This window comes from Sitophilus oryzae, unplaced genomic scaffold (assembly GCF_002938485.1).
Source record: "Sitophilus oryzae breed Bouriz unplaced genomic scaffold, Soryzae_2.0 scaffold_857_pilon_pilon, whole genome shotgun sequence".
NCBI lineage: Eukaryota > Metazoa > Arthropoda > Insecta > Coleoptera > Curculionidae > Sitophilus > Sitophilus oryzae.
In genome coordinates this window covers 5,875,757-5,900,714 of record NW_022147480.1, presented here as the reverse complement: position 1 = coordinate 5,900,714, position 24,958 = coordinate 5,875,757, and the positions used below count along the sequence as shown (strand labels likewise).

Here is a 24,958-nt window from a genome sequence, read left to right as displayed (position 1 = left end):
TATTTAAGACTCACCCTGTATAATAAAAGTAACGGCGAATTGTTGTAGGCACAATAATAGCCGAGATTGTTACAGCTCTGGCAAGATTTTATGGTGGTTGTGCCTTAGTTCTGATTCCTCGATGAGACCTATATAATTTTTTTTAATGGTTTTGATTTTTTTATCCTTTTGAATTCAACAAAAATATTAGGTGTCAACTATATTACTAGCCAATAAATTGTAGAGGTTTGAGAAATTTTGTGTAGTTATACATATAATAAAGCTCGTAATAAAGTGGGAGATCGCTCTAACATAAATAACAATTCCGGTTTCGTCGTAAGTAAAGTAACCTTAATTTTTTTATTTTAAATAAAAAACACCCTGTAAATTTTTATATCCCTCTAGTAAATGTAAGTCGAAATGGTGCTTCATCTTTTTTTTTATATATTTAATAGTTTCGGAGATAATAGCGTTTAAAATTTTAACTTTCTTTTTACCATTCAAATAAAATTTAAAAAAAATATATACAGTGTGTCCAAGATAAGTATATCTCGAAAAGTATTTTAGATACGTAAAACGGTTCATCACGAAAATTATTCTAAATGTATGGCGTACACATGAGAGGATTTCCAGGGGATGTACCGAGGATGTAGTGGATGTACCGAGGATGTAGAGGATGTACTAGGGGATGTACGAGGATGTAGGGGATGTACCGAGGATGTAGGGGATGTACCGAGGATGTACTGGAGGATGTAGGGGATGTACTAAGGATTGAGGATGTAGGTGTACACTTTTTGCCCTATGTGTTTACCCCTCGGGCCAACCCTACCCGTTTGGACCTTTAAAATCTTCGGATTGATAAAGTGACAATTGTAGCTATCCAAAGGCGACTTTATAGAAACAGAAACTTTTTTGGAACTACATGGTCAACGATTCTTTGGAACCATAAAGTGATTTTTTCAAGAAAGTTCCCTGCGCCACCAAATTGCCACTTAATTGGAGCGTTGCTACACTGATCGTGGTGGTGGTGACTATACATTCCATATTGGTGCCACTATAACGTTCCGCCTTGTCCTTTGAAGTTATTTTTTACTTATTGTGCATTTTCTATTATAAGTGTTTCTATATTATTCAGAGCTACAAGAGGTATAGAGTATTTTAACGCCCACTCTTTTAGGTCTTGTTTTATATTGTTGTTGGTTCTCAAATTAGTTCTCTTCTGAGATTCAGGTTCAGATGAACTAACACTACACTCATCTACAGAAACAGCTTCAAAAATGTCTCAGTCACTAACTGATTTATGATGTTCATCATCATCATGTATAGAAAGATGTAGTTTTTGTTTCTGATGTTAATGCATCGGCTCGCTGTGATTCCTTTTGTTTAATTCTTCGGTAGAAAGTACTAGAATATTTAAATTTCTTTTTATTCACCTTAGGGATTTTAAAAGGGCAAGTAAAAGAAAACACTAAAATAGAGCAGCACACTATGCAATCTGAGGCGATTATATTTATTAGGGTATATTAAGTTACGGTCACTATAAAGTAGCCGTTTTTGACCCCCGTGACTTTTTAGTGGCAATGGATGAGCGACGGCTACTTTAGTGACCTAGGAAGGTAGCAGTAACCATTTTGCTACTTTCAATGCTACTATAAATTAGAAGTAACTAGGTGTCGTGGCCGCGACTACCGCGTAACTTAAATTGTTACTATAAAGTAACAAAAACTTAATGGAGGCGTTATGGTAGCACTTGTTGGTAACCCCTACTTTGAAAAGTTACTATAAAGTTTTTGGTCTTTTATGGTGTCATATTCGAAGATTCGGGTAGTTCCAGCCATTTCTTTAAATTACATGTTTGCGACTTGCAATCGGGGTGTTTATTTTCCACGGTTATGGTAGATAGGGACTAACCGGTCACTCTCGAAATATACTTCAAAGTAACTATTCCTTATAGAGTAACATTTTAAGTGGCAGAGTGGGTCTAGGAACTATACTTTAGGGGCAGTGACATTTTAAAAAGGACTGGGAACTATATTTGCTAGTTGGGACAGCAATGCAATTTTAAGGCGTACTGTCCTTACTTAGTTTGGTTTATTACATTCAATCAATTGGCTTGAGTCTGTGAGTTTATTCTTAAATAGCTCCTCTAATGCCGGGCCCAGATCAAGCAGACAAAACAACGAGAAGATAGAAACCTTTATGTTTTGCGACAAAATTTCGACAAATCCAATACATTTTCGCGACATTTTTGTCTCGTTTTTGTTTTGTTTTAAAATTCGGAGACTTTTCAATGCCCCGTCTCGAGTCGATAAAGATCAAAAGTGTCTATGTTTTTTTCGTATATTTTACAAGTTGTCGGTGCAGTGTGGATGGCATGTGCTGCAAACAGTAGGAAACCAGTCAAATCACACATAATATGTTAATAAAACTCATTCGCAACAACTAAACTTTTGACTTTGTTGTACTTTTGTCCTTGCGGTGTGGACAATTTGTCTCAAGTTTGTCTTGTCAGAATTCCCCATTTTTTGTCGCAAGTTTGTCTTGTTTTTGTCTCAAAATCATGTTTACAAAAATCAATTATCAAAATATTTTTAACTTTTTATTTTCTAGATTTCTTCTTTAGTGTCCCAAGTAGCATTTTCACGACTTGCGACCACATGTTTACTAAACACAACGTTGGATTAGTTACAAAAAATAGTTAGCTCCCTACCTTCGGTATTAAAATAAATTTAAACGTTTTTATAACGTTGTGCCGACGTTGGACTAGTACTACAGCAAAGTAGAAGCTTCTGCGACGTCGAATAAACGTTGTCTTCTAACCTTTTTGCTTAAGTGATCTTTAGGGTGATTCGGACAACGTAGTTACAACGTTGGACAATATAGAGTTTTCCGACGTCAGTTTCAGGACCTATTCCAACATTATGCAAACGTCGTCTGTTTTACTAATTCCAACGTTGTTTAGATTTCCTTATTCTTACGTTGGTAGGACGTCGAGTCACTACCTTTTTGCAACTGTATTGTATTGAACCATAACCTTAAATCTTAAATTTTCACTTCATTGTTCTGTTCAGTCAGACAGTTCAGTGCTGTTTTTGTTTTTATAAAAAAAAACTTAATTAAAATGGGACATAAGAAAAGTACATATAAAACTAAAGTTAAATATACATCGACATATATTACCGATAGTTTATCCGCTCCCTCGTTTATTTAGATTATAGAGGGCGGCACAAGCTAGACTCTAGGATGACTAAATTAGGCAATCTTGCGACTAGTATACTACCTGTTAAGGCCGAACTGCGACTTTATTAGTCCAGTATGCGACCACTCGAACTACTCCATCTTAATCTCTAAAACAACAAAGTGAAAGCCGCCATGTTGTTAAATAAGAAAATGTTTCGTTCCTAAAGTAGCAATTCCTGCTTTTTGAATACATTAACTTGAAATATTTGACCCTAAAAAACACGCGGAAACAATTTTTTCGACTGCGAATAAATTATTCTCATTTTAATAAAAAAAAAATTCAAGGAAATTTATAAAACTTCTTTAATTTTAAGGCCCATTAGTATTTTTCAAAGCAGAAACAATACATTTATCAATAAAGTTGTTTGCGTTTAACTTTTTTGCCTTGGGTAACGAGTTACAGAGTCGGTTAAAGTGTTTCAATAATTATGATCTTCAAACATCCCCCACACTTAAATATTTTTGTTTTGTTTTCCTTCACTGCCATCTGACATATGTCTCTAACTAAATCATAAAAATAATATTTTTACTATATTATCCCAATTTAGGATAAAACGCGACTTAGACGCCATATTAGTTTTGTATTTCTGTGAATTAGGATTTTAAACAACGTTGCAGTTTGTACTAAATTAGGCTTCTAGCCAACGTCGGTATCCAACGTCGTTTCGACCCAAAAATTATTCTCCAAACTAGTGCAGACTAGGGTTGGCACGAGGTTGTGCTGACGTTGCGCCCCGACGTTTGGTCGCGTGACACAACGTTGTCCCGACGTCTAAATGCTGCTTGGGGTAGTTAGTTGGGGGTTGGAATTCGCCACAAAAGTATAGACAATATGTAAAATTGTGATTCTCTAAACTGGCGTCATCCAAAAAATAAATAAAAGTGTATACTGACCTGGCCATCAGGATGATCCTGTGCGCGTACATCCTCTCCTCGTCCCTGCCTAACATGAAAACGATGTCCGCAGAGTCGGTGTCTTCGGACAGTCTCTGGAGATCGTCCAGGAGTCGGGGCACTCCCGCCAGAGCCTTGTCAGCGGGGAGTTCGGACGTGTTTATCCCCCCTACGCGGGACCCCATTTTTAACGCCCTTATTATCTGAAAGAAGAAATTCTTTACCAAAATACTGAATTAAAGGAAGGAGATTGTGATTTTTATAGTTTCCAGAATTGCAGGGGGTGAAATTTTTCAAAACATTTTAAAGTTTGTTTGAAGACTGTATACATGATAATGAAGAATAATGTTTTAAATAGTTCTATAGAATTTTCATTTTAGTTTCTATTAAAATACCGAGTGCGTCTCGAAAATGGCTCACTCCTATAACTTTTTTATTTTTTCAGATAAAAAAATGACATTTGGTATGTTAGGATATGACATAAATTAGGATTGATTCACGTATTCAATTGTTTTTGGCCACTTCTTGTTTTACCGGAAACGACTACAACTTTTGAATTTTAAATGGAAACCTCGGTATATTTCTACTTTATTCGATAGAATGATACTCTAAATAGAATGACATATTATCATTATGTCAAGTTTTAATATTTTCGCTTAAAATAAAATCGTATTTTAAATTTTAATCCAGAGTGCCATGGTTGTGTTAAAAATACTAATTTTTAATCAAGAAGCCTTGGAAAAATAGATTTGATCATCTAATGTTTTTCGCATCTTGTCCTGACCGGTTAAAAGATGCCCTAATAGTTTTTTTAATCATCTTAATTTTTTCAAATGGAACAAGGGTAGCTCATTAGCATATATTAAATTTGGAAATAGCATTTTTTCCCGAATAATTTGGTACCACACTCTTGGTATTTTGAATCAAATTGTCGTTATGAAACGCCCGATACAAATTCAGATAAACCATATGCAAAAATGACAAAAGTTGACATATGATATATCATTCTATTCAGAAAGTCATAAAGTAGAAATATAGTGAGAGTACCATTTAAAAACCAAATGTTGTAGTTATTTCCGGTGAAACAGGAAGTGACCAAAAACAATTGAATACGTTAATCAATTCTTATATTTGTCATATACTAACATACCAAATATCGTGTTTTTTTATCTGAAGCCACTATTGAGACGCACGCGGTAGATAATAGTATACATATATGATGTGCCATTTAAAAACTGTGATTTTTTACTTTTAAATAGCCGAAATTCATAAATTTATTTTGAACACCCTGTTATCATCTAACTCAAATATCTTTACATCTATTCCCCTTTCCTTCATCTCAATAAAAATCTCCTACCACACTTGAGTTCTCCAACTTCAGTGTATTATAACAATAATGCTACTGACAATTTTTACCATACATTTTTTTATACCGTGCTGGCAACTGTTACTTTTGGGTCGGCATTTACATGTGTGGAAGTAAATCGCATAGGGATTTTATTAAGTCGGAGTGAGAGAAATGCGACCCACCGACGCGACGCGCGACGGTGTGCTGTTGCGGCGTTGCCGATGCACCTTTCCCTATCAAGTAAAGTAAAATCACTATCGCAAACCGCTTATTTTTAAAAGACTTTTTTTTTCAAGAGATAACTAGATAAAATCATTAGACATGTTTCTGAGCATCTGAAATGGAATTATAAGGATATCGTTAGGGTGTCTTTTTTTTTATAACGAGAAAACGTCAGTAATCGCGATAATTTAAAAACTCACAACACATAACAGACCATAACTCAAGAACCACTTTAGATATTGAATTTTTTTTTATTTCTAAGATCGAATATTTTACAATATGTTTACATAAGAAAAATTCGATAAGGTTGATTTTTTCCATTCAAAAATTGTAAACAATACATCCATTTACTTTTAGAGCATAGCAATTTTCAGCAATCGCGTAATTTTTTTATTGATGAAGATTTTCACATACTGTCTACAAAGAAAATACAGCAGAAATATTAATAAAGCTCTTGAAAAAACTACAATCTATCATTTCTAATAGATTTCGAGATATCGATTTTTGAATTCAAATGAGTTCTAATAGCGGGACCACTATCGACCACCCACTGAATTCCACTTATTTTTACCAAAAATTCAAGTGTTTCTAGCTTGCACTTAAAAAAATTCAAGCTATAGGGAAAATTACAACGTTAACGGAAAATACCTTTTCAAAGGCTCATCCCTATAACTTTTATATTTTTTTCAGATAAAAAAACGAAATATTTATGATATGTTAAAATATGACATAAGTCTAGACTGATTGGCGTGTTAAATTACAAACATTCGGTCACTTCCTGTTTCACTGGAAATTACCATAACTTTTAATTTTTAGATGATATCCTCGATATTTTTTTACTTTATATGATAGAAAATGACATTCTGAACGACATAATATTATCATATGTCAACTTTTTTTAAATATCTTTAATTTAAAAAAATAGCATTTAAATTTAAATCTAGGGTGCCATGGCTGTGTTAAAACCCTTAATTTTTAATCAAGGAGCTTTGGAAAAAATCGTATTTTTAAAATAGAACGAGGGTGACTCATTAACATATATGGAAAAAGCATTTTTTACGAATAATTTGGTATAACATACTCTATAGGGTTCAAGGACAAAGTTCACAAGGGCTAAAGGACAGGTTTTTTTTAAACAAATTGTCCTAAAAAATAGCATGCATATATGATTCCGGCAGATGACTTACAAAAAAATTATAGGGAAAATATACCGGGTGCGTCTCAAAAGTGGCTCACCCCCTATAACTTTTTTATTTTTTCAGATAAAAAACGAGATTTGGTATGTTAGTATATAACCTAAATTGGGATTAATTGATGTATTCGATTGTTTTCGGCCACTTCCTGTTTAACCGGAAATGACTACAACTTTTGATTTTTAAATGACACCCTCGGTATTTTTTTACTTTATTCAATAGAAAATAACACTCTGAATAGAATGACATATCATATGTCAACTTTTGACATTTTTGCATATGGTTTATTTGAAATTATAACTTGCGGTTCGTAACGAAAATTTGACTTGAAATACCAAGTGTATGGTATCAAATTATTCGCAAAAAAATGCTTTTTCCAAATATGCTAATGAGCCACCCTCGTTCCATTTGAAAAAATTCAAATATGATTAAAAATACGATTTGGGAATTTTTTGTATTTTTAACATAGCCATGGCACTCTAGACTGAGATTTAAAATACGGTTTTTTATTAAGCGAGAATTTCAAAAGTTGACATACGATACGTCATTCTATTCAGAATATCATTTTCTATCGAATAAAGTAAAAATATAACAGGGGCGCCATTTAAAAATCAAAAATAGTAGTCATGTCCGGTGAAACAGGAAGTGACCAAAAACAATTGAATACGTCAATCAATCCCAATTTATGTCATATACTAACATACCAAATCTCGTTTTTTTATCTGAAATAATAAAAAAGTTATAGGGGGTGAGCCACTTTTGAGACGCACCCGGTATAGTCTACTTTTTAATTAAAATGACAATCAAGGAGGACTGCCACTGTCATATATTCTTTCACTAGACATACTATAGATTAAACGAAATCTCTGTTGACCCATTAAAATCAGAGAAGAACGGTTGTTCTCTTCTGGTAAAATCTCACACTGAAAATAGATTGTTACGCCACTGGTTTTTACTATTTCAAACCAGTATTAATAACGTCCAATTGCATCAATTAAAAACCAGTAATCAATGAATGAAATCTTACATTACCCGATTAACCGAGTCTGTAGTACCACAGTATAACTGTGGTACTACCATGTATACAAGTACTACGAGACACGTTATCTATCAAATTACGTATTAAATAACTCTTATGATAACTTATACGTTATTTCTTTATCCAAGTACTTACCGTAATTTTTAGTACTGTTGGTTTAAATTATCCTCACGTAGGTACTACCACAATAAACACAACCAAAACACCTTTGTTTATATACAAGAAAAATTCAAGAAGAAAAAAACAATGGCAACGCCGAAAAATGTCACCCGGCGAAACTGGTACTACTTAAAATAAGAAAAATACGAAGATTTCAGTACTTTTCGAGTACTACATGGGTAATTTTACACCGCGAAGATCGTCTAGCAGGCTCATGTCTATAGCAAAACAAAAGCGTAACGGGTGATATTTTCAGGTAAATCTGAGGTGGTACCGGACCGCGGGTTCGGATCTTTTCAGCCTCCGGTTGTTCTTAGGTTTAGTGGCCCCGGTTCCGGCGGCGTTGCCAAATGTGGCCGTTTAAGAGCAACACGGCGACGGCCAGAGGTCAACTTCAGCAATGGGTCGTACCGCGGTGGTGGTACCATTATTTCGAGTACCGGCAATAAGATCAAAAAGTTTTGATTAAAATTGTTTGGTACTTCTTTGTCAGTGGAGTAAACTTGAGAAATACTTATTTGGTATTTATTGGAGTATTTTTGAGTTTGCTTACAAAAAATAAAAGAGTGGAGTTAGTACAAATTACAAAAAAATCATTAGGATAATTTAATAATTATCATAAAATTCAATAAATAAATTATACAGGGTGGTCTGAACTGTATTCCGGAAACTTCGGCAGCATATTCTGCAGATAAAAATAAGTAAAAAAGTTCGTATACATGTATGACCCAAAATACTTAGTTTCGGAGATATAGGGTGTAGAAGTTTCATTGTTTCATTTTTATTTCGATATTTTCCAAATAATAACGTGAATATTTGGATGAAAATTGGTATTTGGGACCACCCTGTATAGTAGAAACAACAAATTTAATTAACAATAGTGATTTATAATCTTTTACAGTAACTAGTTGACCCAATGACAATAATTTGGTAATGATGATTGAATGATGATAATAGTCTCAATAATAGTTTTATTAAAATTTTATTGTTATTATTTCGTAATAAATATTTTTTCTCGTTGGAAATATTAGATTTGATTAATATTGTACATAAAAAAAAATAAAAAAGTTACGCCCCCGGGTGGGCTCGAACCACCAACCTTTCGGTTAACAGCCGAACGCGCTAGCCAATTGCGCCACGGAGGCATGGGTAACTATTTTCTTTCACTGCTATTTAATCTGAATGTAATAGAACAACTAAAAGAGAGAAAAAATAATAATATACGATCAAATTTTGCAGATAAGTGTGAAATTAATATTTATAAATAAATTAATTTTATATTAGATGGTAAAAAAAAATAAAAAAGTTACCCTCACCGTGACAGTGTGCGACACTGCCGTGACCAGGATTCGAACCTGGGTTACTACGGCCACAACGTAGGGTCCTAACCACTAGACGATCACGGCTATCGAGGGATTGGAGGTGAATTATATCTGAACGTATTTAAAGCCAGTGTAGGTGTTCTTCTGATTATAATATACATATTTTGTAATAAATATTTATTTATTGATTGGAACTCGCTGATTTTTGAATTAAGAATCGTTATTTTATACAAATTTCCTGATGTATTAATATATAATTATATAAATTTAATACGACAGGGGGGTTTAAAAAAATAGCGTTTAAAATTTGTGGTTTTTCCTCATTTTTTTCCTCCTTTACATGTAACCCAACAAGCAAAATTTGATTGCTGCAACATTGTCAAAACTTCGCAAAGCAATAGATATAGGGTGTCCCAGAAATAAGTGCAAATATTTTAACTGGTAGTATAGTTCAATCCCAGAAACACGCCTATGAGGTTTTTTTCGCAAAAAGAAAATTTTGAAAATTCGAAATTTTTTTAAAAATTTTTTTGAAATTTTTTTAGTTTTCAGTTAAAAAACATAATTTCTTGATAATATGGCAACATAGGTATTAGATTAAATTTACAAGAAAACAATCCAGAAAGTGGTTTTCAAAATTTTACCAAAAATAATTTTTGACACTGTTTTTTTTTATCGTATGGTACCATTAATTTAAAATACAAATTATAGGCCTGCATAGTGCGTTTTGATAATTATATTAAAATTTTATACGCCATAAACAAAAGCAATATACAAAATTATTATATCAATACATAAAAATAAAAAAAAAGTTTTAGAATTTTTTTATACAGATTACAGATATCCTTGCCCAAGTTAAATTGACCGATCTATGTTTTAATTTCTCTATCCGTCTAGAATTTGTTTCAAATTGCTCTCGCAAAACTTAGAACTATGGAGAGTACTAAAACTTTAATTGCCGACTTGTAGAAATACGTACAGAGCGAGAATAAGTTGGCTAATTCTAAGGTGGAGGAGTTTCCCCTCTTCGACGAGCTTTTCGAACTCCTAATTAGGCGTTTCCCGAAGTTTTAATTAGGACTTATAGGCAGAAACTAATTAAATCGAATTGCTCGAACAGGACTTATGATCTTATGATTTTAGCGTGATTAATTATCAAAAAACGATTTATTGGAATTATACAGTATTTTTTGTGTTGTGAAATTTCCAAATTATTACAATCTTCAATATACCAAACACAAATTCGCTTACACGTACAATAATGAGCTTTGTTGACAAAATGGTGAAGGAGAAGAGATAGTATGCATGTTAAAAACAATCGATAATATCCTAATATGTATTTTATTAAATTATTTGTCTTACATAATTTTTAATTGTGATGTAATCTTTATTCTAAAATAGAAAAAGATTAAAGTCATTAAAAAAAGATTTGTCTTTTTAGCAAAAAAATATTAAGCGTTAAAAAAGATTTAAATCTTTTTTTAATGACTTAAGTCATTTTACAAAAGATTTAAGTCTTTTATGAGATTTGAGTCTTTTTAGAAAAGATTCTTCTTTCGTCTTTTTTATATATTTTTAATGTAAATTTTTAACAGCGGCATCAAATATAATATGTTTTTACCATCTTTAGTTTCATAAAAAAGTAGCAACTGTGAAAATCGCACCTTTGTACTGCTGCTCATAAACTAGAAACCCTGTAAAACACAAAAATGGGACAACCTGTACAAAGTACCACGAAATTTAATTTTATTTAAGTTGTTGATGTTTTTATATTTGCGTTTTTATGTCCTTGATTATGTCCTTTACTTATGACTATTTTTTTATTGTTTATTATAGTTGTTTATACAGGGTGTTTCAAAAAACATGTGCCAACTCTCGTGGGGAGATTCCTCACGGTAAAATAAGATTGATATTTCATATCAATATATAGGTCCGATTCTGCGTTGTTTCGTAGCTACAGGGTGTTCAAGTTTTAATATTTTTTTGATTTATAATAATTTTCTTCGAAGTACCTTTAGCGTTTCAAATAAAATATTGAGGGTAAAAGTTACTATAAATGCGACATATTTTAAACCTAAAAAATTGTCGACGCATATTCACCAGGGACGTGCATATGGGTTATCACTGGAATATTTTTCAAAAAAAATGCATGTACGCCACTGACTTATTTTTCTCTTGTTAGCGAAATAGTGTAAGCAGTTTAATGTCGATTAAAAGTGGTCTCTTGATATTTTGTCGATTTCGCCCTCCTTGATGAGATTGAACGCAATTTTATTAATTTGCCTTGATCCAAGTCTAATAACCTTTAAAAAAAAATAATATCATTAACTTGCGAAAGTTTTAAATAAGTACTCAATGATTCCTCATCAAAAGATATACAAAAAGTTCTTATAAACATGGGTATGGAAATGCATAGTTTTGGAGTTACAGGATGTTAAACTTTTTAAAATTAGTTTTTTTGTAATTATTATAAATACCATTATTTTTTTATTTGAAATTGCTGTAGGTTGGACTAATAGTAATAATAAATAATGGTAATAATATTTCATAATTAATTAGGTAAAATATACAATTTATTAATTTTATTTTTATTTTAATTTTATTAATTGTGATTAATAAAATTGCGTTTTATCGGATGAAGAAGGCCGAATTCGACAAAATATCGAGAGATAACTTTTAATTGGCATTAATAGGCCTACACAATTTTTATATCAAAAGTAAAAAGTCAATGGCGCACATGATTTTTTTTTTGAAAAATATTCCAGTGATAGCTCATATGTACAGAGTGGGTCAAATTCGACGCTTTTAAATGGAAACACCCTTTTCTATAGGAGATAGACGAAAACTAATATCGGTGTCTGGAGCTCAATTCTCATCAAAAACATGATGGTGAAAACCGCATATCGATATCTGTTACCGTTTCGGAGTTACGGGGTGTTTATCAAAAATATGCAATTTTAACAAATCGCTGTAACTTTTTTGCTATGGAAAATTTTGTATTTTTATGAAAACATTTCCAAAGCACCTTTTTACGTAGAATTTAATGGTTTCAGTATAATTTTTTTAAAATTAATAATTTAAGAATTATCAACAGAAAATTTGATTTTTTACATGGGACACCCTGTATATTTTTAATTTATTGAAAAGAATTTAAAATTATCTTTCCAAAAATATAACACACTTGATATTTTGCTCCATTCCTCTTCGAGATATAGAGTATATAAAAATTCGCACGCTTTAAATAAGTAGGCTATGAAGGGCACCGGCTGTAATGCAAAAAAATTCTAGCTGTGAGCATCAATTAAAACGAAAATAATATTTGCTATGAGAGATGCAGAATTTTATAACAATTTAAAATATATTTACCCAATATATCTAATAACAATAAAAATAAATAGCAAACCAAGACATGAGATTTTGCTACAGGTGTTCAACATATCAACCGTCTTCTGTTATGAACAGACGGGACAGTTTTTGAACATTTCTCGCGGAATTCATTAACTCAGTAGGGGTGAAACAGACCCTCTCATAACTGCTAAGTATTTCTAATTCTTGTCTAGATTATACGGAAGAATAAGGAACCTTTATTCTTCCGCAAATATATCCATAGGATTAGATCCATGGGCACTAAGTCAGGGGGCCTCGACGACCAACGGCTGGGATCTTGGTTAGCTATTCAATTATTCTTGAAATTGGCTGCAAAAATTTGCTGATAACTTCAGCGTTCAGAGGCGGTGCATCTTGCTGGAAAAATATGTTTTCGAGTTCCATTAAGGGCATATCATCAATAAGGGGTCCAAAGCCTACTAGTTAAAAGTGGCGAACTTTTAAAAATTCTGTATTTCAAAGGGGATTATAACAAAATATCAAGTGTGCTATATTTTTGGAAAGGTAATTTTAAATTCTTTTCAGTTAATTAAAAATATAGAGGGTGTCCCAAATAAAAAATTAATTTTTCTGTTGATAACTCTTAAATTATTAATTTTAAAAAAAGTATACGTAAACCATTAAATTCTACGTAAAAAGGTGCTTTGGAAATGTTTTCATAGAAATACAAAATTTTCCATAGCAAAAAAGTTACAGCGATTTGTTAAAAATGCACATTTTTGAAAAACACCCCGTAACTCCGAAACGGTAACAGATATTGATGTGCGGTTTTCACCATCATGTTTTTCATGAAAATTGAGCTCCAGACACCGATATTAGTTTTCGTCTATCTCCTATAGAAAAGGGTGTTTCCATTTAAAAGCGTCGAATTTGACCCACCCTGTACGTCCCTGATGAATTTATAGAAACTTTTTTAGCATTAAAATATGTAGCACTTATAGTAACTTTTGCCCTCAAAATTTCATTCGAATCACTAAAAGTACTTGGAAGAAAAGTATAATAAATCGAAAGATTATTAAGACTTTAACACCCTGTAGCTACGAAACAAAGCAGAATCGGACCTATGTTGGTTGATATGAAAAATAAATCTCCCCACGAGAGATAGCACATATTTTTTTGAAACACCCTGTATAATATTTTATTCTAATCTATCTACAATAAATTAATATAGATAATAAAAAAATCGGTTAATAGGTAATACAAGAAAATTAATATTAATATTTAAAAAAAAACAATTAAATTAAATTCTGGTTGTCTTGACTTGAGAGAAATTTTACTGATTTAACTTGCAGATTATCATGATTTTAGTAAAAAAAGACATAAGTAAGAAAAAAAAGACTTATAGTAAGTCAAAAAAAGACTTAAGTAACGTTATATTGATTTAAGTCTTTACAAAAATGACTTGTATCTCCGGAAGATTGTATACGTCAATCGATCCTGATTTATGTCATATACTAATATTAAATTTTGTTTTTTTATCTGAAAAAAATAAAAAAAATATAGGAGTGAGCCACTTTTAAAAAACACCCGGTATATTTAAAAAATATATATTTTGCACGGTTTTAAAATGCATTCTAGACCTGCCTTAAAAGGATTTGTGCAAAATTCCCTTATATTTGTTTTGCTTCCCACATTTTCCAAACCGAACCAAATCAAACAACAATCGAACACATGTTTCTATCTGGTCGGGAAATACGACACCGAAAATGTAATGGAACAAATGGCAGATCGCACGATTATTTGTTTACCTTTTGTAAAAATACACATAAACTGCATAGAACAACTGTTCAGACTCCCAGCAGGGAACTGACGCTTTATTTCAACGAAATATAGAACGCTAACTTACATTTGAACTTCGGTATAAAATGTCTGCGGCAGTTGGGAAATTGCTTTTCTGCTGAAACACATTTAATATCTCTATTTACTGTTGGAGTTCCTTTGTTGTGTGAGAAAAATATCGGAAAAAACGGCGTCAAGTTGGCTTGGAAAATGACATAAATCGATAAAATGTTGCGATTCTCTCGGAGAATGTAAGTGAAGAAGCTGCATTGGCAGCTTATTATGCTTTTGTGCAATCTAAAATAAGATATGGCTTGTCCATTTAGGGGAATTGTAATGATATAATGGAATTTTTCTGCTACAAAAAAAAAATGCATTTGCGATGAGGTGTTTTGAAAGTTATATGAGTGTTTTTATACAAAAGAGTATAATATTATCGCTTACAGTAATAGAGATCACTTGCTGGCTTTGTGATCACGAGTATCATCATCATCATTTAGCTTATTCCGTCTACTGCTGAACAAACTCTAGCCTATTCTTTCAACTTTGTGCCATTTGAATCCAGTTTCCAGCTACTCTCTTAATATAATCTGTCCATCGACTAGGAGGACATCTTTAGCTTCTATAGGCCTCGTGTCTTGTTCTCCACTCCACAAGATTCTTTGTTCACCGTCCATCTGTTATCCTGCTCAATTCCATTTAAAATGTAAGACAGATATCACCGCATCTCTTACTTCTGGTCGATTTCGTATGGCATGATTGGGTATTTTATCCCTAAGTGAAACTTCCAACATGGACCTTTCCATTTTCTGTTGCATGACCTGTATTCTATGTATGTTCTTTTTTGTCAATAAGTAAGGTGTTTCAGCTCCATACGTGAGGACAGACATGACACACTGGTTAAAGGTCTTTCTTTTTAAACATATTGGAAGATCACATCTCAGTATATGTTTTACCAAAACCAAAAACAAAGTATAACACGAAACACGAGTATATAAAATCTATACAAATATATAAAATCCTTAAGTGACTGACATACTGATTAATCACGATCCTGCTCAAACCACTCATGGTAAGAAGCTCAATTTTTGCATACAGATTGATTCTAGGGTGTAGAGGTTCGCTAAGAAGGGATTTTTCGAAATTCCAGTTCCGAGAGGGTGAAACCACCCCTCAAATATTACAATATTTTTTATTTAAAAACGGTCAAGTTTCCGAAAAAACGCTTAAACACGTATATTTTATTTTGTTTCTTTACATATTTTAAGATTTTTTAAAAATGTATACAGGGTGTTTCGAAAAATCTGGTCATTGATTAATCACGATCCTGCTTAAAGCGCTTGACGTAAAAAGCTGATTTTGGAAAAAACAGATTGACTTTAGGGTGTAGAGGTTCGATAAGAAGGGTATTTTTCAAATATTACAATATTTGTTATTTAAAAAACGGTTAATCTTTCGAGAAAACACTTGGACAAGCATAATTTATTTGGTTTTTTACATATTTTGAATTTTTTTAAAAAATCATACAGGGTGTTCCAAAAAGTTGGGTACTTAATTTCTTAACCACGATTCTGCTTAAACTGCTTGACGTAAAACGCTTATTTTTGGCAAACGGATTTTTCGAAAGTTAAATTCCAACGAGATGAAACTACCTCTCAAATATTACCAAGTTATATAATAATATCGCCATATTGTTTTTTCTCATGCTGACATAAATGTGAGAAAATTTTATCCAGTTTGTATGTTATTGGAAATTCTTGGCTTTGCTTTATCATCAGTATTACAAATGATTAATTCGACGCGAACGAAGTCGCTGGTACACGCTAGTAGTATATAAAATATAATCTGCTACCTAGAATAACAAAAAAAAAGTGTCAAGTGTGGCATATCTTTGTACTCAGGACTCAGGAGACCGAGCTCTTTTAAAACCTGAAATAAAATATTCAGGTCCGTATTTAAAAAAATTAAGTTGGCCTCTGTATCTTACAAATTATCAGCTGATTTGAAAATCTAAAAACACTATCAGATAGCCCTAATAAAGTGGCTATGAGAATGTGTAATTAGTTTTTGATTTTCTAAAAAAAACGGCAGGAAAAAATAAAATTGATTTTCAAAAAAATCAATTTTATTTTTTCTTTATTTTAAAAAGTTAAATACAATATTTTTTTGACACCCTGTATAATGGAAATTATAAAATAAAAAAAAGGATTCATTCTGCGGAAAATCTTGCATATTTTTCAGAAAAATGAATCTTATTAACAATAGATTATCTCTAATTTTTGAAACAAAATATTCACCGGACCCTTCGTATCGCATTTTGTAAAATTACCATATATTTTAAAGAAAATAGAGATAGTTGTGTCTTTTCAGGTTACCCTGTAAAAACCCTTCTCTACATAAGCATTAGTCTCCTGAAGACAATCAAAAGTCAGTAATGTTTTGCATGTTAAAGTAGGAAATCATCCAAAGAAAAATGCTAAAAATCTTCCACATATCTTATATCTCTTTTAGTATCATCTTGCTCCCACTCGCTTTTTTTTTAAGGAAATATACTTTTGAATTGATTGAATTCAATTGACGAACAATATTGAATGACAGACCATTTAACGGACAAATCTTGGACTATCCGTCATAATGAGAGACGTCTGGTTAAAAAATGACATAATTTTTTGTACTTGTTCATTTACACCCATGTATTATACAAAATATTAATTTATTTATTATGATATAACGATTAAATTCAAATTCAAAAAAGACAAAAAGCAATTATACAGAAAAGTTCTCATTTTTTATTTATTTCATTATGTTTGGTATTTTTATTTATAATATATTTATTATTTTGTGTGGGGAAATCTTGCAGAAACTGAAATTTAAGCCAGAATTCAAAAATATAAGGTAATAGATCTCTTTGTACGCTTTCTGCGATTTTTAACGTTTTTTACACGTATTTCTACATCAAATCGTAACAAAATAGAAACACATGCGAGAAAATACCCATCCCTAGAAAATACCTTAGAATAATATTAATTGTCAAAGTCAAAGACTACTTGACCAAAACACCCTTTGATCGCTCGGAATATTCAGCGCTTGTAAAAAGCCAAAGAAGCGCGTTATTGACAGCGCGACTCAGTTGTTTTTCAGTAATCCGCAAAATTTTCGTGTCATTTATAAAATTTTCAATTTTGTTAGCGTTTTTTGTGATAAATCTTCGGGATATAATGTTTAAATATTATATTCAATCGCATTTCGAGATTTTAAGGATTTTCCGTGTGTTTTTGTTTGGTCGTACCGCAAGTTCGCGAAATTATTCGTTTTTTTGTCGGATGTGAGAGAACTGGAAGCAATATAAGGACACGTTAGGACATGGTTTTTCATTTAAGATGTGTGTATGTATTTTAAAAACACGGAAAACACATTGGAAACTAAGTCCTATGTTCAGAATGTACCAAAAATCGTTTTTTAGGATACTCTCTTCGTGGCTTCGTAGCCTGTGGAAAGTTGATAGTGTTTAGTGTTTAGTTCGGTTCGGGGCGAATATTCGGCCATTTTGATTTATTTTTATACAAGATAATATACCGCGAGTGATTATAAAAATTAAGCCATAATAGGACAATCAAGGTCAGTGCTAACTAATATAGAGATTATTTAGAATTGTGGTGAGTACAAACATGTTTCATTATACAGGGTAAACCAAAAAAGTATTTTTATTTAAGATTTTGTCTATTTTTTTATCTTTTTTACAAAACGTGCTGGCAATGGAAGCGAACAATTTTTAAACATTTTTATAAACATACAAGTTTATTTGAATATATACAGGGTGGTTCGAATTGTATTCCGGAAAATTCGACAGCAAATTCTGCAGATAAAAATAAGTAAAAAAGTTCGTATAACTGTATGTCCTAAAATACTTAGTTTCGGAGATACAGGGTGTAGAAGTTTCATTTTTATTTCGATTTTTTCCAAATAATTAAAGTAACGTCAATATTTCGATAGAAATTGGTGTCTGGAAGTTTTTTGACATGAGAAATTTAATTTTGATGTCAATATAACTCCTACTAGTAGAGGGCGCCACCTACATATTTTTTAACTGGTTTGAAGAGTAATAACTTTTCCGTCCGTACCTGTATAAAACTACTAAGTAAAAAAATATACATTTACGACATTTTCTACGTGAAAAGGTCTCTTGGTCAAAATCGCTACAAGTAATGGTTTTCGAGATATTTGGAATCGTAATTATCAATACCTGTCATCATTGACATAAAGTAAACATGTTGACTAAATAGTTACTAGAATTTGTAATGTTTTTGTGCTAAAAGTTCAACAGAAACTATTTTATCGTAATTTTTTGCAGAAAAATTTGTTATTAATTTAAAAAAATAAAAATTTTCCAAATTTATTATTTCAGTAAAATAACTATCTACTCAACGTGTTTATTTTTCGTCAATAATGACATGTATTGACTATTTCCGTCCTAAATATCTTGAGAACGGTTGCTTGTAGCAGTTTTTACAAAGATATATTTTTTACGTAAAAAGTGACAGAGATGAATATTTTTTTGCTCGGTAGTTTTATACAGGTACGGAGAAAAAGTTATTATGCTTCAAAACAGTCAAAACATGTGTAGGTGGCGCCCTCTACTAGTAGGAGTCATATTAACATCAAAATCAAATTCCTCATGTCAAAAAACCCCCAGACACCAATTTTCATCCAAATATTGATGTTAATTCAGAAATTATTTAGAAAAAAATCGAAATAAAAATGAAACTTCTATACCCTGTATCTCTGAAACTAAGCATTTTAGGACATACATTTATACGAACTTTTTTACTTATTTTTATCTGCTATGTTTCCGAAGTTTCCGGAATACAGTTCGGACCACCCTGTATTTTTATTAATGTTATGCTGTAGGTATCTTTTTTTTATTCTGTGGATTTGTTGTAAATTTACTGATCCAAAATTACCAACATCACTATTTTAAGACTTCGTTGATAAGCAGAAAATATACCGTATGATAAAAAAACGGCGTCAGCGATGGCTATGGAATAAAGATCGCTGTCATTTTATATGTAAAATTATATGGGGAATGTCATCGATTGTCATTCCAACTGGACGCCGTTTTTTTCGATAGGTACAATAGTCTATTAAAAAAATTACCACTTTACTGGAAAATATATTCAAATCATCCTATGTATCTATGGGAGTATGTATTTATAAAATGTGCATTCAATGATGTTAAATGTGCATTACTATTGCGTGTTACGAAATAGATTGAGGTAAAAAATATATGATATGGGCAGTTTTTAACACTATGTTTCACCCAATATGTATACTTAGATAGGTTTATATCTAGGTTGCTTTTATTATCGAAATCCCAAGATAAATATATCTGTATTTTGTTTTATAGATACACAATTGTGATCACTGTGGTACTATGCAAGAAACGTTTCGATATAAAAGATGTACTGGTAAGTTAAAAGCTTTTTTTTATAGAATATATTTCGTAATTTTACAAAATATGTTTGGTATATTACAAGGGCTTATTGTCCTTCTCTTAGGAAGACAGTTTTTACATGAGAAAATTAAAATTTCTGATTAACACTGTGAGAAAAATGCATTTTTCATAAAAAAATTTGCTTGTTCTAAAAATGGTTAATCTTGTTTTTGTAATATTCCAAATTTCCATACCGTTTTACAAAAATATGAAAATATAGTTGAATTTTTCTCAAATCAAACTAAAATCAAAACGCGTTTAGTCTATAGTAATATCATTTTTAGGCTTTTATTTTTTTATAGAAGTATATTACTATTAATTTTAATTAACGGTCATATTTTTTACTGTTATAGACGAACCCTCACGAACGAAGTACTAGAACGAAGTTGTATAGGTATCTTTTTTACAATAATTTCAATTTTTAGTTTATAATCATCTGCTGATTCAAATGTCAAAACAAAAAAAAATATTAAGTGTGGCATATCATTTTACTCAGGAGACCGAGTTCTTTCAAAATCTGAAATAAAAAATGCAGGTCCGTATTTAAAAAAATAAGTTGGTCTCTGTATCTCACAAATTATCAGCTAATTTGAAAATCTAAAAATACTATCAGATAGCCCTAATAAAGTGGCTATGAGAATCTGTAATTAGTTTTTTGATTATCTAAAAAGTAACGACAGGAAAAAACAAAATTGATTTTCAAAAAAATCCGTTTTTTCCAAAAAACTCAGCAATCCCTGAAATCCCTGAATTTTTAAAAGTTTTTTGATGGCATCTTGGTGAACATCCCAAAGCGCAACATTGCCCCAATTTAACCGTGTTCGTATCTATTACGGTTACCGAGATACCAATGCTCGTACCTCGAATTTTGAGCACCCTGTATATTAGGATGACCATTTTATAGAAAAAAAGTCGGTGGAGTTGGAAAATATTTATACCAAAATTTATGTAGGGGAGAGGGTTGTCACTTTTCCCGTATTTTTTCGTGATTTTTGTGAAAGTCAGAGCACTCAGCAAAACATAGGTACCTACAGAAAATCTCATTCAAATCGGAATAACGGTTCCTATAATATATAATAGATACCTAAATTATGGTATATATATATATAATATATGGTATATATATATATATATATATATATATATATATATATATATATATATATATATATATATATATATATATATATATATATATATATATATATATATATATATATATATATATATATATATATATATATATATATATATATATATATATATATTAGTAGATATTATGGTATATATAATTTTGGATCTAAAAATACGTAATAGTTCTATGTCCACGGAATATTGAGACACTCTGTATAATTAGTGATCTCTCTATTCTGTTAGAAAACACGTCTTCTTGTCACTGACAGAAGACGTTCAGACCCATCTTTATCCCATTTCATGGCTACAGGTTTTCGAGTCGTCGTCGCGTCGCCTGGATCCCAAGTCTATTGTTGCCACTGTCAGATCCAGAAATCGCGGGCCCCAATCGCCAGAATTCAATCTCAAACTCCATTCGATGCGTTAATCACATTAAACACTTCAGATTTGATGGCAAGGGGGTTGCCTATAGCTTCCACTGTCGGACTGGGCGCAATGGGGGTGAAAAAATAAACATTCTGGATGGATCGCGAGAATAAACAAGTTATTTTCGAATGGGGGCGGTTAAATTTTAAAATTCGATTTTGGTCCTTGTGTATAGTCCAAGAAAATAGGCCTTTAAATACGAAGTTTGGTAAAAACTTTGTTTTATATAGGGTGGCGCACCTCATTCGCCACGGTTGATTATACGAAAATGGAAAGATATAGAAACAAAATATTTTATGGGTATATGTGGGAAAGCAATGTGCATAATTTAAAATTATTTTGAATGAAGATCCATATCAAAGTTATATTTTTTCTTATGGAACACCCAGTATTTTATTTTATTTTTGGATTCTTGGGCATAAAAGAAGGCATTTATTATAAGGGTTTAATATGTTTAAAAGATTTGGTTTTTGAGATATTTAAAGATATTTAAATATGCATGCTACAATAAAAAAGTTTGTCAACACCTTGTACACACCTTGATTGTCATTTTATTGAAAAGTAATGTACACCTTGTACATTACTTTTCAGAATTAATTCTTTTGCTGACTTTCAAGCCAGAGAAATAAATTTTACTAAAAAATTTGATTGCTTCCTTAAATGTATACAGGGGTATCAAAAATTGCTGGTTTATTTTAAATATTTATTTTACATAAAAACTTCGTTATTTCAAATGCAATACTATGTATTTTTTAAATAGGTTGAAGCACATTTAAATGTCCTTTCAAACTGTATTAGGGTTGCCTATACCTATCTGGCTCAGATTTTGAATAAAAAGCGATTTTTCCATAAAACTGTAATCAAGATGGCTGGTGTCGCCATCGCAAATTTTAGTGACACTTGCTATTTTCAAAATCGACATTAGTTTATAGACTTTATTTAAATGGATATATTACTAGTGGTTTTATTTTGTGAGGACAATTGCTTGTTGCCCTGAAGGGTTTATGTTTTATGTTCAAACATATCCAAATAGGAATTTTCTTGACAAGCGTTCCTTTGAAAAACTCGAGGGGTGTCTCACTTTGGTAAAAAACGTACATGTACTGCCAAAATATCATTCTATTTCCAAGCGACTGCCAATGACTGCGTAGAAGACTGCCGATGACTGCCATGTAATTATTATAGCCGACTGTCGTAAGACAGCCAATGACTGCCAGCGACTGCCAAGAAAATGTACATGTACTTCCAGCAGTGAGACACCCCTCGGAAAAACTACTTTTCCTATTTCGCAGAACTGATAGTGTGGTATATGAAAAACCTATTAGGCAGAAACCTATCGTAGGAAGTAAAGATAATGAATTTGCCTTAATTGGTTCTTTTATAGAAAATCCAATATATCATCATAGTCATCGTAATATAAATAAAAAAGAACTACTTTATTTTCCTTGATAAAATAATAAATACTTACTGTACGTCTGTCCGTTCTCGGGCTACCGGGTATCCGTGAGAGGGGAAACGATATTCTCTCGTTGTTTTTCGTAAAAAATTAGAAGACGCGTCCCATCAATAAAAATTCGACAAATTTGCAAGTAGCCAATAAAATGAGTGGGCGGAGCGATTTGCGGTGACATACTCGTCAAGTCGACGTATAAAATATATTGCTGTTTATTTAAATGTTTTTTGTCCGCCTTCCTTTCATAGACACAGATCCAGCAGACGAACTGTACTTATTAAACTATTGTAGGTAAATTAAATAAAAGTAAACTGTTATAAATTTAAATAAAGTCCATAAACTATTGTCGATTTTGAAAATAGCTACTAACTGTCACTAGCAAATTGCCATCGCGACACCAGTCATCTTGATTGTCATTTTATTGAAAAATCGCTTTTTATTCAAAATCTGAGCCACATAGGTATAGGAAACCCTAATATAGTTTGAAAGAGCATTAAATCTGCTTCGGCTTATTTAAAAAAATTCATAGTGTTGTATTTGAAATAGGTAACAAAGTTTTTATGTAAAATAAATTTTTAAAATAGACCAGCAATTTTTGATACCCCTGTATACATTTATGGAAGCAATATTTTTTTTAGTAAAGTTTATTTCCCTAGCTTCAAAGCCAGCACCAGAATTAACTCTGAAAAGTAATGTACAGGGTGCTGAGAATTTTCTTTATTATACCATGCATATTTAAATATTTTTAAACATCTGAAAAACCAAATCATTTAAACATATTAAATCTTTATAATAAATACTTTATTTTGTGCCCGAGAATCCAAAAATGAAATAAAATACCAAGTGTTTCATAGGAAAAAATATAACTTTTGTATGGGTACACACCCTGTATATTTGAAAATAATTTTAAATTATGCACATTGCCTCTCTAATATACTCATAAAAAATTTTGTTTCTACATCTTTCCGTTTTCGTATAATCAACCGAGACGAATGAGGTGCGCCACCCTGTATAAGTTACTTTGAAAGATCTAAAATCGAATTTGTGAAAGATTTTTTAAATTCACCCCCGAGAAGGGGTGAAGGGGTGAAACAAATAAAATATTTTTTTCGAAATTTCGGAGAAATAGTAAGAAGTGGAAAAAAAAGTTCAAATAAAAGTTATGGATTTTTTCCAAATTTCAGAGAAACGGTAAGGACTTAAAATGTTTCAATAAAAGTTGTCTCCTAGATTTTAGCCACTCTATCTCGGTTAATTTTGATTTGATCAAAAAAAGTATAGAGACCATTTTTATGTAAAATTGAACGCTCTACAATTCTTATTTGAACTTTTTTTTCTAGTCCTTACCGTTTCTCCGAAATTTCGAAAAAACTATTTTATTAATTTATTTCACCCCTTCTCGGGGGTGAATTTGAAAAATTCGTTTTTAGATCTTTCAAGGTAACTTATATCAAAAATTCAAGTTTTTAGCAAAACTTCGTATTTAAAAAGAAAAAAAAAACGGCGTCAAAGACGGCTGGGAAATGACACTTGATAATTTTGGTGAGGTCAAGCCTGTGACATCTTTACTCTTCCTTTTTAATAACGCTTTCTGTCTAAAGAAGGAAGAAGGTTGTAATTTATTTTTATATTGAATAAAAATAATTTTTGAATGGTGTAGTTTAAAATTCCAGAAGAAATAATTTTTCGGAAATAGATTTATTAGTCTGGAAACGTTCTATCCTTTTTTAATCTTTCTATGATTAGTTTTAGAGCTCGACCTCGCCAAAATTATCATCGAATGTCATTTCCCAGCCGTCTTTGACGCCGTTTTTTTTTTCGGTCATAAAATATTTGCGAAAAAAAAATGTTTTTCTAGAGAATCAGTAGGGGTGATTTGAGCAATAAGTATA

The 24,958-nt window shown here is 31.5% G+C and overlaps 1 protein-coding gene and 2 non-coding genes across 3 annotated transcripts in view; all 3 read right to left on the bottom strand.

The window, feature by feature from the left end:
• The window catches only part of LOC115889883, a 21,790-nt gene extending 13,409 nt beyond the window's left edge, over positions 1-8,381 (bottom strand). Inside the window, exons 1-2 of the mRNA XM_030909973.1 lie at positions 8,051-8,381; positions 4,114-4,316 (exon numbers count right to left, since the gene is read on the bottom strand). Coding sequence (XP_030765833.1) covers positions 4,114-4,298 — 185 coding nt within the window. The 5' untranslated portion in view covers positions 4,299-4,316; positions 8,051-8,381. The remainder of the gene's footprint in view (positions 1-4,113; positions 4,317-8,050) is intronic.
• Positions 8,382-9,145: 764 nt separating this feature from the next.
• On the bottom strand, positions 9,146-9,219 carry Trnan-guu. The gene has a single exon. It is a non-coding gene; the product is annotated as a tRNA-Asn (tRNA).
• A 189-nt stretch (positions 9,220-9,408) lies between these two features.
• On the bottom strand, positions 9,409-9,480 carry Trnah-gug. Its single transcript has one exon. It is a non-coding gene; the product is annotated as a tRNA-His (tRNA).
• Between the last annotated feature and the right edge of the window lie 15,478 nt (positions 9,481-24,958).